The sequence below is a fragment of the Vicugna pacos genome, chromosome 12, assembly GCF_048564905.1.
Source record: "Vicugna pacos chromosome 12, VicPac4, whole genome shotgun sequence".
Taxonomy (NCBI): Eukaryota; Metazoa; Chordata; class Mammalia; order Artiodactyla; family Camelidae; genus Vicugna; species Vicugna pacos.
The window spans coordinates 15,665,010-15,683,044 of NC_132998.1; the positions used below are offsets into that span (position 1 = coordinate 15,665,010).

The window sequence follows — 18,035 nt, forward strand, 5'->3', positions numbered from 1 at the left end:
TCAAACTGTGCAGCCTAGGACAGACAGCTGGGGGAAAAAATGACTAATAAGAGCTCAGCAGGCTTCAGGCAGGGATGAGGGGTTTGTTGGAGCAGAAGCACCAATGCAGCCCTTATGCTGAAGTGAAGCTTCAAGAAAGGTCATTGATATTGGCCAGAAGATGAATTTTACATGCAGCTGAGAGTAGAAGGGGCATATTGGTCTTTCCTGCCACTGTCGCACTTGGAGTTTTATGGTCCAAATCCAACATGAATGCAATGGTAGGCTCTGGTTCCAATTTTTACTATGATAAAATAGAGTTTCTTATACTTTTAGTCAGTAACACCCTTCATACTGTTAAAATATTGAAAGCCCCCCAAAATGTTCATTTATATGAATAACATTGATTACTATTCAGTGTATTAGAAACTAAAACTAAGAAAATGGAAACATTTACTTAATTTAACAGTAACAGTAAACCCATTGCATGTGAAACATAAAATGCTTTAATGAAAAATAACTGTTTCAAAATGTGAGAATAGTGCATTGTTTTATAGTTATTTTTCATTGTTTTAGTTTGAATGTCTGGCTTAATAGAAAGCAGCTGGATGCTCATGACTGTTGCTGTGTTCAGTCTGTGGCCATATCTCACGTTCTGTAGCCTCTGGAAATTCTTCTGTACACGCATAAGAAAATGAGAGTAAAAGGGGCAAAAAGTCTTCATATTATTATGAAAATAGTTCTGATTTTGTGGACTTCCTGAAAAGGTCTCAGACAACCCCCCCCCCCGCAAAGGAACCTAGACCACACTTTGAGAACCACTATTCTAGAATCTCATGGCTGAAAAAGTGCTTTCAATGTATGTCAGTATTTCACATATGGGGAAGGGTATAGCTCAAGTAGTAGAGTGCTTGCTTAGCATACACAAGGTCCTGGGTTCAACCCCCAGTACCTCCTCTAAAAAATAAATAAGTAAATCTAACTACAACCCCCCCACCAAAAATTTGAGTTTTCCATCCAAGTTCCAATGAAGAGGGGAAAGCAAAGGTTATCACCTAGGGGTCTAGATGAGGCAGCTCACCATAAACGTACAATTCCTTTGAAGATTGTTATTTTGTACTAAGGATGCACTCACATTTGACATTCAATTATGTATCTGTGTTTGTCTGAATACAGTCATTTCTCCCTTAATCATTGAAACACCTCCAAGAAGATGCCTCATGTTCATCCTGTGGTCTCTCATACTTCCTGGCACACTGAATGCAGTGTGGGACATTAGGGACTTCAGAATGGCACTGACTGGTGGGAACTGTGTAGCCCCATTTCACAGATTAAGAAGCTGGAGCTGAGAGAGGTAGAAATGAAGACCAACCAAACGACAACAAGCAAGGGCTATGTATTCTGAGCTCGCTGTCGCGAGGGAGCCAGACACTTGTACTGTGGCAGACTCCAAGGCAGGCAGAAGAAGGGAAAACTTGATAGTGGACCAAAGAGAAGGCTTCAGGTGTGCCCCGCTTGGAGACTGTGTTGTGGGGAAGCTAGAGGTGGGCGACTAGAAGCAGTGCGTTCTGTGTGATTGGTGAGAGGTGCATATTTGGCTTTTTCCGGTTGGTCCTAAGTTGGAAGTACGGATAAAAATTAGGGATGCTGTCTGTTATTAACCAAGTCCTGGCCATTTGGGGCTGATTGTTTTGGGGGCTATCATTTGCTTCCTGGACTGACGATAAAACAGGCTAGGCTTCCTACCAGTGTGGCTGGCTTCTTGGTCTGATTATTACAGATAAGGGGCTGGTTTCCTGGGCTGGTCGCTGCAGGTTGTGGGTCAGCGTTCTATTTTCGTATATAGTCTGGCCATTGTCCACTTGTATATTTAGTGTCCCAGTGATGAAGGGTGACAAGGGAGCACATGGCCTAAATGGCTCTGTCAAAGGTGTCCTCGCAAGAGAAGGGCAGGACAAAGTCTGCGTCTCCTCCACGTGATGGCCTCTCGGCCACAGTTGGTTAGAAAACAGGAGTACTTAAAAAGGAACTGGAATGGCCAATTTATAACTGTTAGCTCGGATATTTTAAAGCATTTCATTAAGTTTGCAAGTGGTATCAAACATTCAAAGGCTTTTAAAAAGTGGTAAAATCTGCTAAATTTATGGAAATAGGATGTGGGCTCAACTTAAAAAACTGAAGGAAAGAACTAGCTTTTCTGCTCTGTAACTTTAATATACTGAGTATAATTCTTTAAAAGCAAAGCAGATCCCTGAAGTTTCTTTTGGGCAAAAAGGCTGCCCTTGATCCCCTAACTCACATGTCCTGGGACCTTTGGGGACTGGGCTGGGCTGAGGTGACAGCGGGACCTAGGTTTCCTGCACAGTCTTCTTACACAGCTGGGGATTTTTAAGCAACAGGTTGCATTTCTTTTTAAATCATGTATTTTATCATTAAAAAAAAGTTACTTAAAATTTCCTTGCAATAAAATTATGCTGGCAGTGAGATTATGTATAGGTGGACACCTGGCATGGGACCCGTTGGGTCAGATAAATACCAATTATTTAAGACTTCATCATCCCCACTAAATGAGAAGGGGGTACTCTGCTCAAGAAATGAACTTCTTGTGGCTCCTTTGCTGGATTTAAAAACGCTTTAAATCCATTTCTTTGTTTTCTATGGAGGGAAGAACAACAGTATTAGTACTCATCCCAAGAGCATCATTTATAGATCAGAAAATGCTTCTTCCTGTGGGTCCAGCTATAGACTATGTTTGACTTAGTTTTACTGGAAGCCTAATGAGGTTTAAGCTGGTCAAAGAAAAAAAAATTCACAGGATGGAATGAGTTAAAATCTGGATTCTATGTTATCCAGGAATTTTAAAAAAGAGGTTGGTTTTTGTAATGAGATTTTCCCCTTTCTATTCTTTTCCATTATGTCCCCTTTCTGTACCTAGGGCCACAGCAGGTCCCAACAGAGCCTTCTGAGCCTTCTTAGAGATGTGCCCTCTCTGGGTGACAATGCCCCATGTCAGGTGACATGCCCCAGGTACCACATGCAGAAGCATCTTCATGCAGTTAGAGAAAAGGACCTCTCCCCTCCTGGCTGATGCAGCCTGACCCTGGCACGCCTGGTCTCCAGGCCTGGTGCCCTGTGCAGGTCTCAATCCCAGCAACTGTAGGCAGCAGCCCTGGCTGAAACTCTGTCCCCAATTTTCCCCAGAAAATACATGTTTCAACATAATGCAGGCTATGAAAACTTTCAGATCTAATCCACATAAAAGTGCACATCTGTTATCTGAGTGACACATAATTGGTAAATAGCAGATACACATTTGTTCTTTCCTAAAAAAAATTAAGACAATTACAAATCCAACCATAGTATTTTTTAAAATGAATTTATTAAAATGCTCATAACTATAAAAGAATATTAAAATGCACAGAAACTTGCAAAATATTACAAACTTTACATCTTATGCCACAGTGTATGAAAAGCATCATAAATATTTCAGTTGTGTTTTCGTTAAGCCGCTCACACATTTTACCTTTTCAAACATCTTATAATATGAATGCGAGAAATAGTATAACAAGTGTTTCAACAACAGAGCCCATTCGGCTCCCCCAATTGTGAACGAATGTTTTCTGAAATTCAAGATGCACGTGCAATTCGAGGAGAAGGCTTTGGGTGACAAAACAGTTTACAAGATGGTCTTGTTTAGTTTCCAAACAAAAACAAAATCTTTCCCTTCCTAGTGACATAACTAAAATATCTGTGGGATATTTAAAGGAAGATCCCCTGAGTATTTTGGTCTGATGCTTCAATCCGTTAAAATTCACAGGCATCACAAAAGGATCAAAACTAAAATTTCTCTAGTGGTTAACACCAGGCAGGTCTAGGGCCAGATTTTCCTTTCAGCGGTCACCCATCTCACCCAGCCAGTTTTCCAGGGTGCAGCCTCTGCTCCCATTTACTGATCCAGCCCACAAGTGCCTGCAGACAGCCCCACTTCCTCACCACCGACAAGTCAGCAATAGACTTATGTGAACACTGTCAGTGCCACAGGTGCCCTGGGTCCCCGCCACAACCTGGCCATTTGGGGACTATTGGCAGTGTTCTACATCACATTCACTATCTTTAAAAATGTAGAGGTTAATTTTTTTCCCTCCTGTCCACAGAAGCACATTTTAAACTATGAAGGCGGTTTATGAAGGATGATTTATGAAAACATAAATGCACCATTCTTTTAAAGTTGTATTGTATACACAAGGAGATAAGGCAAAAACGTTTCCTTTCCTAGGAGTCCAGAAACAGCAGATCCAACACTAGCAGATAGTCCTACATGTCAGAGAAGAGGAGAGGTAACATGAGAAGCAGCAGCCCCAATTCCAGGAGCAGGATCCCAGGTGAGCAGGGGAAGCGACAGTGGTACCCATCTGGGCTGTGGTGGATGGAACATCTCCCCATCGGGAAGAAATTCATTTGTAGCTCCCTGTGCAGCCTGACCTCACGTGACCTGTCGTGAGCACTCTCTGATCGCATCCTTACCATTATCAGGAAAGTTAGTGAAATGCTGTCCCTGATCCATTGGGACAATTCCAAAGTCCGGAATACTGTTTTGATGGATCCTACATAAATACTGGGATTTTCAGGGTTTTTGTTTGTAACATTCTTGGCAGGCATTTAGAATTCTGACCTGGAATTAAGCTACTCTATTACTACAAGCCTGGAAATCTCACTTAAAATTCAGTGCCTCCTTTTTCTCCGCGGCTGGGATTCCAAGTGGCTTGGCTCTTGTGGCACCTGGGCATTTAGCAGCATCCCAGTGGGTGGCAGCCCATCTAGCGAGAGCCCAGCGCCAGACACCCTCTCCTGTACCCAGTCCTGCCCTGTTACCAGTCACACGCAGTAAAGACTGTCCAGCTGAATAAATCGAGGGCAAGATGTGCATGGTAGGGCAGGAGTTCCGCAGGAAGTTACCTCCAGCTGACGTCAGGGTTGGTCACCAAACCACTTTCTTTTCTCACCCTTAATTGCCTGATTAGCTTGAGGGGAGGCTGGAAATTCAAATCCAATCCAGTCTCTTTTCTTGATTGGGAATAATCTGGGTATATTCCATCTCTCCCTCTCGCTCCCTGGAATTCTCCTCTGGTGCAAACATGCAATTAGAACAAGTTCCTGGGCTGGGAGTAAGAGAAGGGAGGGTGTGCTGAGCAGATGCTCTGCTGTGCTGATCACTCGGACGGACATGCAGAATCCCAACGGAAAGGCAAGGCGCTCTCCACGGTCACACTGAACGCTGTTCTCCAGACATGTGCAGCACTGTCTGGTCACAGCGGTGCGCGTGGTTTGTAATGCTCTCCTTTCTGGATCCGATGGATAAAGGGCAACTGGTGGGAACTTGATGCGCTTATCTTTTCCAAACTGTTGATAAATACAGAATTTTTGGAAAGAAACTACAAATCCTTTAGAAGAGGTAATTATCCTGATCAGTATGAGTTACAATCCTATTCCAACCTGTAAACTTCCCTGCTTTTGTTGTCTTATTCCCTGGAGATCTGCAAAGCAGTCAACATTGAGTAGGCGCAGGACATTATACCAGTGCTCCTGGAAGATGAAAGGTGTCGCTGTGAATTAGCACAAATATGCCTCAGAACCTTGCTATCTTTATCCCAATCCATTATGAGTCTTTCTCTGAGATGGAAAGAGGCCAAGATGAAGACTGAAACTATTTCCTCTTATTACCTGAGGTTTCTTTTTCTGTAGGGATGTGTTAATACACCTAAATATTGTGAAGTCTTGAGTCTATATGCCACTTAATACAGCATTCAAGCTGAATTCTGCATTAGCTGTTTTTAATCACATGACAGCTAGCATGTCTAGTCTTTAATGATGGTACTGTAAGGGAAAGATAACTTTGGAACAGATCTGGCAAAAGTGAAGAACTGAAACCCTGCCTAAAAGTAAAAAAGATCATGTGCTTGAGAACAGAAAGGAATGGAAGTCATCAATGGAGGAAAAAAATCCATTCTGCTTTGAGTCATCAATGGAGGAAAAAAATCCATTCTGCTTTGGTAGGGGCTGCTTTTAAGCAAGTGAAGAAACTTTTTTTCTGTGTTGCTAAAAAATACCAATTTATCGAAAAAAAAGTAACATTTCAGGTTTTCCAGGTGATTAGCTTTATGCCCTTCTTGATCTAAATTTTGCATTTTCAGTTCCTGCATCGCTCGCTGAAACTGAAAAGTAAACTGCATGAAAATGGCCATTGTTAAGACTCATGTCTGCCAAAGTGATTTAACTTAAAACATTCTCATTAGTGATTCATAATATATTTGGACAGAGCTACATTCTTTAAAGTGCTTCTCAGAACATAAAGCTCTTAGTCTACTTTTGGTCGTAAATTGTTGTCCACCACTTCTACCATCCGCTCAGCTATGACCCCCATATTTTTCGTCATATCTTTGAGGTGGTTCTCATGAAGGAGCTTTTGGGTTAGGTATTTTTCTCTCTTGATCTTGCTCTTCGTGCTTTTCGAGACATCGGGAATCGCATACGAAATGAAAAATTTCACAGAGTAGATGATATGCTGAGGAAGGAGAGAAAAAAAGAAAGTCACACGCTGAGTTCCTTCCGTTTATTTTTGTCGGTCACTGTAGCAGTAAATCAGGACAGGGTGGTGGGCATTACACATCCAATCTCTCCCACCACGATGTGGCTCTGCCAAGGAGCTGCATTTTGTTACCTTGTAAGTTTTAAGAATACTATTTGATACATAGAAGATATCTAATATCTATAATATACTCACCATGACACTGACAGTGCTTTAATATTTTTGTGTTGCTTTCCTATCTCATTCCCAGGCCTATTCCCCAAAGATAAACACTAACCCATGTGAGTATGTATCATCTTCTTTTATTATATGTCCATATCCCCAAACAGTATCTTGTTCAGTTTTGCTATATTTGAGCTTTATAAAAGTAGTATGAGACTATATAGTACAGTCTTTTGAAAATTACTTTTTTCACTTGAAATTAGTTTCTAAGATTCATCAACATTATTGTGCATAACCGATGTCCATTTCTTACCACTTCTGTGTACTGTTCCACTGTGTTAACACACTATGGTTTGTTTGTTCCCCTATCAGGAGGTACTGGGTTTGTGTCTAGTTTTTATATTAGAAACAGTGATGCTGGGAATGTTTCTTGCACTTGGATTCTGGAGAATTTTGGGGGGGAGTTTCTCAAGAGTGTGCAACAAGGAGTGGAATGGCCAAGACCCTCTGTTACATGAATGTTCAATTTTACAAGATGGTACCAAGTATTTTCCAAAGCAGTCATGCAGGCTTACACACCCATCAGCAGTGGGTAACGGTTTCAGTTGCTCTACATCCTTGTCTGCACTTATTATCATCATTTTTTTAAAATCAAAATTGTGATTATGAAATGGACTCTCACTTTGGTCTGACTTTGCATTTTCCTGAAGACTCATAAGGTTGAAAACCTTTTTATTTATTGACTTCAAAAATCTCTAACCTGGCAAGACGATAGAGATAATATAGAATTAACATAATGAGAAACAAATTATACATAGTGTTCAGAAGTGATAAGAGCTATGGGAAAAAAAGTGCTATGAGCTAAGTAAAGCAGAGTAACAGTTATTCATGAGTGTTATGGTGGGAGGTAAATTTTATATTGATTTCATATAGATTAGTCTGGATATGCCTCACTGAGCAAAGACTTTAAGGAGGTGAGGGAGTTCGCTACGCAGACGTCAGGAGGAAAGACATTCTGGGCGTAGGGAACAGCCCGTACAGAGTCCACAGGGTGGAAGCCTGCAGAATGTACTCCAGGAAGGCTGAGAGAAGTGACATCAGGGAGGTAGCGTGGCCGGATTGTGTTGGGTCGTGTATGTCACTGTAAGGACTTTGGCTTTTCCTCTGAGTGGGCTATGAAGACAATAGGGGGTCCAGTTAGGAGACTGTTGCCCTAATTCTGGCAAGAAATGATGGTGGCTCATTCTGGAGGACAGCAGCAGAGTTGGTAAGAAGTGGTAAGATTTGTGATATATTTGCAAAGGAAAAGCCAACAGGACTGCATTTAGGATAAGCTGGGGAGAGAAAACGAGGAGGACTCCAAGAATTCTGGCCTGAGCAACTGCTGAGATGGAGCTGCCATAATTGGGGGGGGGTAACTGTGGAGCTAGGGAGGAGAACATTAGAAGTGGATTTAAGAACATATGGGAATTGAGGGCAGTCAGTCTGAGGTATCTGTTAGATAGCCAAATGCAGTTGGATTGATGGGTTGAGCTCAGAAGAGAGGTGTTCTGGAGATACCCATTAGTGAATCATGTAAGGTAACACTTAGAGCCTGCAGACTGCATGAGATCACCAAGGCTGGGAGTATCGAGAAAAGAAGGTGGCAACCAAGGAATGAACTCCAGATCATTAGTGAAGGAACTAAGAAGGGGCTGCCTAGTGAGGCAGGAAGAAAGGCAAAAGAAAAAAAAAGTGTTTTCTTAGGTGCCAAGTGAGGAAGAGTTTTGATGATCAGCTGTGTCAAGTGTTTCGCGTAAGTTAGGTAATGTGAGAGTGGAGAGGAGAGAGAGATTAGTGAGTATGAATGATGAAAATTAGAGTAAAGAGGCAAAAGCTGATACAGGAAAGAGGTTTTTTCCCCCATCTATTTCTGAGGTAGGTGACACTGATAGACATGCAGATTTTCTGTGTTACACCACCGTTGCATTTTTGGGAGAAAGCCAGTGTGGTATGGTGTCATCTTTTGAAAATATATTGCGAGATTCACTCTGCACATTTTAGAAAGATCTTTGCATCTATGTAATAAGTAAGATTGGTTTATAACTGTCCTTTTCTTTGTATTCTTGCCTGATTTGAGGATCTGAAGAGTTGGTATTTCCTTTTTCTGATCTCTGGAGGAGTTTGTATAAGATAGAAATGATTTGTTCTAGAAAGTTTGTTATCACTCTCCTAGAAAACCATCTGGCCTGGTGTTTTCATTGTGGAAAGATTTTTTTCAATTACACAAAAAGTTTTGCTCTAATTTGAGGTTTCCTGTTACCTTCCTTATCATTTTAAAGATATCAGACTCCTCCCTTCTGGCTTCCATGTTGCTATTAAAAAAAATCTACTCTCATTCTAATCTTAATTTTCTTTGTCAGTCATCTGTGTTTTTTCTCTGGTTACTTTTAAGATCTTATCTTTGATGTGCTGCATTTTCCTCATGGTCCATATAAATGCAGACTTCTTTGTTATCGCTTCTGCTTAATACTTACGCTTTCTGCTCTGTGAACAGATGTCTTTCACTGATGCTGGAAAAATTTTAGTCAATAATTCTTCAGATACTGCCTTTCCATTAACCATTTTTTGCTTTTTTTGAAAGTTAGTCCTCATTCTGTCTTCCATGTCACTTTTCGTATCTCCCTGTGATGTGCTAGTGGTAATTTTTTTCAGACCTGTCTTCCAGTATACTAATTCTTTTCAAAAACTATAGTTTTATTTCTAAAAGTTCTATTTAAATATTTTTCAAAACTGCCGTGAAATTTTTTTATAGTTTATTATTTCATTACTGTCATTTATTTCTTTAAATATTTTCATATATAGTTAGTTTATTCCTTACCTGGTAATTGAAACTCAAAGTTATTGAGGGTCCAAATCATTTTTTTTGGATGAATCTCATTCTTTTAATTTTCATTGTTCATCTTTGATTGTAAGCTCATATTTGATTATCTTGAGCTGAGAAGACACTTTTCTCTAGAGAAGATAGGCACTTCCTTCTGCTCTGAGACAAGTCTAGCCCTTTGTGGGGCCCCTGGCAGAACCCAGGAGTCTGAAGCTCAGCCGTCCCACCTCACTGCTGACCCCCAGCTCGGCCTCCCTGAGCTTTGAGGTGGAGACACCAGTAACGGCACTGAACTTCAGGGCACTGCTGCTCTAGTTTAGCGCATCATCTTTTTTTCCTCTTTGTAGATTTCTCTTCCCTTCCAGTAAGCTCAAAACTGCAAAGGAACTTATCTTTTCAGCTGATTCTAAATAGTGACATGGCCTCTGACAGTATCTAGTCCACCATGATAGCAAAAGGAGACATCTAAACATTTTGGCAGCTAGATACTTGAATATGAACTAGTGACTCTTGCTGGTATATTGGATACTGCACTTCAGGAATCCATTTATGGTGGTGAACTAATGATTATTTTCTTCTATAGCTGTTAAAAAAATACCAGAAAAATTATCAAAGCCTGTCCCACTCCTTTCTCGCTAACAGATTTTGATTTTATTCAGAGCAAACCAAATACCTCTCATCTCATCCTACTTTGCTGCTAGGAGGAACCAAGTGCTATAGATCTGGCCAATGAGATGTGGGTGAGTCTGCTCTGGGGGCTTCTGGCAGAACATTTTCTTTCCTAACAAATAGGAACGGATAAGGCTAGCATCACCTTCTCCTTCTTCTCCGCCCACCCGGAACTTATAATTGTTACCTGGAGTTGTGGTAGTCACACTGCAGTCATAAAGTGACACTCAGTGAGAGAGTTGGAGATACGGTCCTCACATCAGGGAGCTGGTACTGATTCAGGAACCACCACCTACCTCTAATGCAGTTTGTTATGTGAGAAAAATCAGCCCTTATTTGCTTAAGCCACTATAGGTGGGTTTTTTCTGTTTCCTGCAGCTAAATGTAATCCTAACTGACCACATCCATCAAGTAGCTTTTGAAGTTTCAGAATTTAGTATCAGTTATTCAGTCCGTGGAAGAAGCAAAGTTGGCTAGATCAATTTCAAACTTATAGCTGCCTTAAGTCACTTTCCAGAGCTAGTAAATGTAGGGGTATAAAAAACTATTGTAAGAAGGTATACTGTGAATGTGCAATAAAAAAATAATACAAATAAAACTGATACAGCAATAAAATTTCTTCAGGGTAGATATCACATCTTATTTGTCTTGAATAAGCCCCTTCACAGCCCAGTGTGCAGCCCAGTGCCCTCCATACTCCCCCCGCAAAAGGCCTTCAATTAATGCTAAATTGAATTGAATCCCCTAGTACACAACATGCTTTTACCTTTTAAAGCAGATAGCCTTCATTTAATTACTGAGAGCATTATGGGTATTCTCAGGTCAAATCTGATTAGTAAGTGTCCTAAAATAATTATTAGCAAGAGATAAGAGCATCCTGTATATTTTAAGTCAGAGTCAGCAATACTTAAAGCTAATAAAAGGTCTGCCCGTATATCTGCCTTGTGAACTATTTCAGAGGATACTTTTCCTACCTCCGTGACAATGATGAAAGCCAGCTTGGCTGCGATCACATGCCAGTAGTAGATGTTGTGTTTATACTCCTGTGGGTGTCCGGGAGGGTGCCGGAAATCACGATACCTGGAAACAAAGTGGAGGCGTATCAGGAGGTGATTCTTTTTGATCAGTTAAAAAGTTTGTATTTAATGCACCTCTTTTAAATCAAACATCATACACATTTTATCCAAGAGTTTAGTTTGATGACGAAGACTCTAGTAACACTTCATTAAACTTACAAGAGGAAGAAGATGATAATGGATAATGATGGATTTAAGAAGTATCTTGAGTTTTTTTTTGGCTGAGAGTTTTAACCCTGCTTTCTCGAGCAAAACTAAAACTGAGCATATTTTCAGAAACATGCTTACCAACGTATTTATATAATGCTATCATCAGAGCTCACTCAGCTGTGGGGCTATACTTCCCCAAAGAGAATCCTACCTACTTTTTATAGTTTCCTTACCTAATTTCCTTGGTTCAGATGTCATGTGCTTCAGGTAGCATAGCTCTAATTTTCTACCCGTAACCTATTAGACTTAGAAGTTTAATTAGTCTTTAGAATTATGTAAAGTAAGAGTAAGCAGAGGCAGTGTGGGATTCTGACGATGCTCCACTATGTGTGACTTGGAAACACTTTTCTTACTTGTGTTGTTGGAGAGTTTGAATCAGAGAAGGCTTTGAGGAGATGAACTCAGTAATTTTAAAGCCTCCATTAGGATTAAGACTCTGACTGGAAGAAAAAAAAGAAACCCTCTAAAACACGTAGTCAACAAACCTCATCAGTTGGTAATTTTGTTGATGTGCACCATCCACAATGGATCTTACCAGCCATTACAATAAATGCAGAGAGCTTTGGAATACTTGTAGAGAATGCTGCTAGGCTAGGCTGAGGTACTTACCTTGTTTGTGCTGGTATTGCTTTGTTAAGTGACTGCTCGTTTGTCATCATTCAGGATCATCAGGATGTGCTTAAATAACACATTAGTCATAACAACTGAGTAAGAGTTTTCTCCTGGATCCATCTCCCTGTAATCACTTAACTCTCATTTTAAAAGGTTGCTTTATGGTTTGGTTTGAAAGTTCTAACCCTAGTCTGTACTAACTTTTATACCTTACCCTTTTTTTTAAGTTTATTGAAAAGAAAACTAGGAAAAAAAAAAAACAAAACCACCTCTAGCAGTTGTGATACCGAACAGAATTATATTGCAACAAAAGTCCTATAAAAGATGAGGTGCATTTTTAAACACCAATAAACAGAACTTGCCTGCACGAGGTATGGTCACCAAGCCCAGTGTATGGGTTGTCCTTGTTTTTGTTTTTGAAGTCCACGATGTTGAAGTAGGAGAGGGTGTTGTTGATGTAGCCCTCCATGGTGTAGTTCAGGTGGTCCCCATAGGGCGGGACGGAGAAGGACCAGTAATACACCAGGCGGGGGATCATTTCTGATGTGAAAGCGATGATCATGGCCTACGTCGGGAGGAAAACAGTAAACGGAGCGTTAATTTAGAGCCTTTATAGTTATGGTTAACAGACATGCCAGAATTACATTTTCAGCAGTAGATTTTTTTTTTAAAGATTCAGAAACCTTAATTCTTTCTTGTCAAATGGATATAGATAGTGAATGTCTTAAAATCTTTGAGCAGCTGCTTTGAAGTAGAATAGTTACTTTGCTTTTGGTCTTTAACCTAAGGGAATATCCAGAAGTCCAGTGGCAGTTCAAAAGCAAGGGCCTGATCCTTGCCTATTATGTCTGTTAAGTACAGTAAGCATAATTGTAGACTAGGGTACTGTGGATAACTCAAGAGCTGCTTGCATGTATTAACTTCATTTTCAAAAATTAGAATATAATGAAAAGCAATCAACCTTGGAGATCTATTTGATATAACTTAATCTTTAAGAATATAGAATATGTAACGCTTACTAAAATAAGTTGGCTTTACAGAATTCCTTTGTCGATAAATGACTGATTTAAAAACTGCTTTTTATCATTTGCTTCTTAAAAATAGAATATTAATTACATAAAATATATTTTCCTTCAGATTCATACTTTTTCCCTGTACAATCTTGACTTGTTTAGATAAGTCAACCCATAGTCTGGTTTATTTTAAACACTCAGTATATGCTTCTGTCTGCTCCTGTATTAGCAAGAATTCTTTATTACTTTTAATAAAATGTAGTAGCAGGAAGCTGTACTGGGATTGATCCATCCACACAGTCAAGCAATGATACCTATTTTGTGAGATCTAGTGTCTAAGCCTCTCAACTTCCAAAAGATTACATGGATAAAGTTAAAAACATTATAAATTATTAACTAACAAAGTTTAGTGTGTTCCTGGATTGTCAGTCTTAAATTTGGATGTGAAGCTCTTATGAATTACATGAATTTTCTCCAAAGTTCTTTAATTTGCACTTTAAACTCTCCAGTAAAAAAAAATTGGGTTGAAGGAAGGAGAAAGTCGAGAACAGACTTCAATCCGAATTCTATGGGAATAAACAAAGCTAAATGTTTCAGTCATTTTTTGAAGCAGAAGAACAGACATGTTCTCTGCACATGATTTTAATAGTCTTCATCTGAACATATGGTTTAGACACTGTGAGACCACAAGCCAACAAACAAGATCTCAGGCAAAGCAAGAAAAACAACTAAGGGGCTTTTCTATTGCAAAATTTCCCCCCACTAGAACCAGCTTTGTCATTTCCTCTGATGTGAAATCTCTGGGTGTATGCGTGCTTGCCTGGTGGTGGTGGAAGGCAAAAATATTTCACTTTTCCCAGATTTCAATAGATTAAAATTTCCTGTTATCATTTAATTCAACTCTAGCCTTTTGCAGAATCACCTGCAGATGTGCTTCTGGAAGCAACAAAAATTCCAACAAGGAAGATGATTCTATTGTCTCCTGACAAGATACTTTTCCTCCCAAATTGAGCAGCTCTGAGACACACTGCAGGAGTACAGATAGATGCAGTGTGCTTCATTTCCCATGCTGTTCTGACACAATTTTCCATTTATATCAAAATAAATTAAAATCGGTCTTCAATAGCAGATGCTCTGGCATGATACCACAATGTCATTTCCGCTTATTTATCGAGCCAGCGCAGCTTTGGAATGAATGATTTTATACCAAACTCCTGCTTGATGCCCTGTCATCTCCCTGGTGGCTGTTCCCTTCTTCCTAAAAGTTCTCCTGTTATGGGCAGTTAGCCTTTGCTCTGCACATTTGATTGGAAAGGCACAAATTAAGTATGTGAGGGGGATGACACACTTACTTAATTCTTACTTACATTACATATATACAAACACACAGGACTTGCATCTTGTAAGCTGTAACTTCCTAATATGGGCAAAAGGATGGTCTATAGTTTAATCAATGATTCTAATAAGCGGTTTTTCTAGGGTGTAATAAACCAATGCCTGAGTTATAAGACAGAACAACTGGATAAGAATCAGTGGCACCCATCAGTGGGTGCACGTGTGCCTGTGTGTGCACACACGTGCCAGTGCACATGGAGCAGCCTTGGAGACACAGCCAGCACTCCATCTGTGCTGATGGAGCAAAGCCGTGCTGGGGAGATGAGGAAAAGGTGCCTAACACGATCAAGCCAGGACGCTTGAGTAATGGGGAGTAGGAGTCAATTGAATTTTCTGGTTAGCTGAAGGTCAAACAAAAACCCTTTTAGTTTCAAACCTCGTTGCTAAAAATTTTCTGAAAGCGCAGGAGCCCGCTTTCCTGCCTTGCTTAGTGTCGTATAGCATATTGAACATGACAGATTCATACTTTACTGACTATGGAACTGGAAAGGCCTCACTGTCATTTCTGAACATCAGTCTATGTTTTGCAGCACAGTGGATACTGAAAGTAGGGTGATTTGAGTCAGTGGAAACGGACATAACCTAGCAGTCATTTTCTGTGTGTGATTTGCCAACTTCCTCCAAGAAGTAGGGATAGCAAGCAAATCAGATAAATTGAGGGTTCTTGGGGCGGGGGCTGGGTTGGGGTGACAGCTGGGTGGTCCCAGGTAACTTGTGTTACAGTGTAAAACTGTGACTGTGATCTAGACAGTGACACATTGTCAAGTTCTTGTGCCTCTAGCTTTGATACCTGGCCAAGTCTACGCAGCCAGTGTTAAAGACGGTAACTAACATTCCCTGAGGACCAGGCTCTGTGACTTCCATGCGTTAACTCACTGAATTCCTTAAGTACCCTTTGTGGTACATAACAGTCTTAAAATATGGGGCAGGGAATTGTTCTGTTTGCAGAGAATGAAGTGAAGCCCTGAAATGTTAAAGCCTGGCCCGAGATCATGCAGCTGGGAAGTGCCCAGCACGTCCCCTCACCCAGGAGCCTGGCCCACAGCCACTGCCGGACTCTGTTCTGTTTGTACGAGTACTCGTGGGAAAAGGCCAGGGACTCAGGGCCAGTGTGACTTGATTAAGAAATTCAAACTGGGAGAGCCTTTTGTTGGGGACTGTGACCCGGGAGTGAAACTGGCAGTGAAGTAAGGGAGGAAATAGCTCTGGCTGAGCTCCCTGCTGCACTATGAGGGCAGGGAAGGAGGGAGGATGTTCAGACTGGTCCATGATCATTACAGGTTGTAAACAGTGAGTTCTGTTCCCTCACAGCTCAGACACACGCAGGGCATGAGGATGCTTAGCTAATGACCAACAGTGGGGTGGGGAGGAGAGACGGGACCACCTCCTGGAAGAGCCTCTGCCCCAGGGGACCAGGAAGGTAACGGATGACTGGGGATGCACAAAGTGTTTCTACCCCATCATCAGGGAGTTCCTACTTTAAACTGATAGTCTGGAATATATATATAGTAAGAGACGGTGGAATGACTGCTCTTGTTTTAGGTTCTTCAAACTCTAAGTGGATAGATTTCTATCTCCATTATACAAGCGCTACTGGATAACTTTTATAGTCATGTAAGGATTAAAAGAGTTAGTACTTATTAATGCTGTTACCATGTTTCTGTTGAATTAACACTTAAGCAATAGTATGATGGTCATGCTTCTTAGCTGCCTCTGTAAGAGGTCTTGTAAGTGACAAATAATAATTATAAAGAAAATACATTAAAAGTAGTAACAATTACAGTTATAACAACTATGTTGTTTATAAGGATGATGGTATTAGCATCTCCCTCCCATATTAAACAATCTGAACACTGGCTTCCTTAGGAAGCGACGCAAATGCATTTTTAGAATTTTCAAGGTCTTTACCCCGGGAAGCCTTCTTACTCACATTGGTCACCACAGCCAGAATTGCTATTCCTTGCATGATGGGCTGCCACGCTCCGATGTCCTGCGCTTTTTCTGGCACCATGCGTCTGTACTGGGTAGTCAGTTTCCATGCGTCCACTCTGATTTCCAGTATATTGTTCACCAGAGCCAACAGTGGGGCCAGTGGAAAAGAGGCCACAAATAAGGTGACGAACCCAAACTGAATAACTGTCAATGGAATGGACACACATCATGGAGCGGTGGATGGATGGAAGGACCACACACATTCCTTTACTCTTGTAAAGAAAGAGAAAGGCAAATGGCGAACTAAATCCCAAAGAGAAAAGACATTCATGGCAATAATAATGTTCAACAGTGAAAGAATCCAAACAAAAGACAAATATAAAATCTCTGGGAAGACAACTAATGACAGTCTGTTTCTTTCACACATATATGCTTAAGGGGAATAACATACTTAAAAATCTTTAACCAACCATAGTTATTTGCTGCTAATAAACTAGGGATGCTCGAAGCACGTTATTCATTCTCAGTGTTGAAATAATACAGTCTTGGAAGATGATTTGTAATTAAGGATTAAAAAAAGGAATATTGTGGAAGTATCTAACAATTTAAAAAGAAATAGGAAATGTACCTTTGGGAAAAGCTCTGCGTAGAGAATGTTGGAAATATGCTGAAAATAGGCAAGTGAGCACGCTCCCCTGAGCCTGGGAAGGCGAGTGCAGCACATTCAGAGTCTGTGAAGTTATTACAAGTCACAGAAATGTATGCAATTAAAGTGTCTTATTAATAAGCAAAATATCCTTCTTCAGGAATTTTTATCTTGATACTGTTGGTCTGTGTGGTCACAGGAAGTCAAGATTGTGGTGGCGGCTTAGAGGGTCTTACCTCTTTGTCTGTAGTTTACACGGCGTTGCTATAGATGGAGCAGCAGAGATGTGGGGTAAGCTGTACCACGGGGTGGGGTTAGAAATGATCAGGCCAGAGACCTAAAAGGCGTTTAAAGTAAACTAGTACAGGGATGTAACTAAGACAGTGGCTGAGAGGTAAATTTATAGTTCCTTTAGGGTTGTTGCTCAGCCAAGGGATAGGGACCACTCTGGCCAGGAAGGGCAAGACTGTGCAGGGGGTGGTTGGGTAGGAGAAGCTGATGTTTGCTTCTGACCTGAGAGGCAGGGATGTGCTGCAGAAAAGCAGACAGGCAAGGACCAGAACTGGTGATGCCATAGAGTCAGCAGCATGGCACCGAACAGTGATGTCAATATAACCCACCTAACCCTACATGAACTCATCCACCTACAGGGGCCAGGCAAGTAACAGAAATGCGTGGAGGGGGTGCAGTAACTGGCAAGTGGATATTCTAATGAAACGCACCACTCACAGTCACCATATTGGAACAACAGCCCCACGCTGTGGATATCCTCTTTCAAGAGAAGCCAGAAATTAGGACTTTCTTAGCAGTCAACCCAGTTCAGAACCCAGAAAAGACACCATTTATAATGACAACAAAGGCACACACTATTTAGAAAAAGTTAGTGAAAAAT

General features: G+C 40.8%; 1 protein-coding gene across 2 annotated transcripts in view; it reads right to left on the reverse strand.

Moving 5' to 3' along the window:
- Positions 1-3,339: 3,339 nt before the first annotated feature.
- The window catches only part of ANO6 (anoctamin 6), a 187,753-nt gene continuing 173,057 nt past the window's right edge, over positions 3,340-18,035 (reverse strand). For both annotated transcript variants that reach the window (XM_072972942.1, XM_072972943.1), the window contains 4 exons: positions 16,496-16,701; positions 12,520-12,722; positions 11,234-11,339; positions 3,340-6,541 (listed from right to left, as the gene is read on the reverse strand). In XM_072972942.1, the coding sequence (XP_072829043.1) occupies positions 6,335-6,541; positions 11,234-11,339; positions 12,520-12,722; positions 16,496-16,701 (722 nt within the window). In that variant the 3' untranslated portion in view covers positions 3,340-6,334. The remainder of the gene's footprint in view (positions 6,542-11,233; positions 11,340-12,519; positions 12,723-16,495; positions 16,702-18,035) is intronic.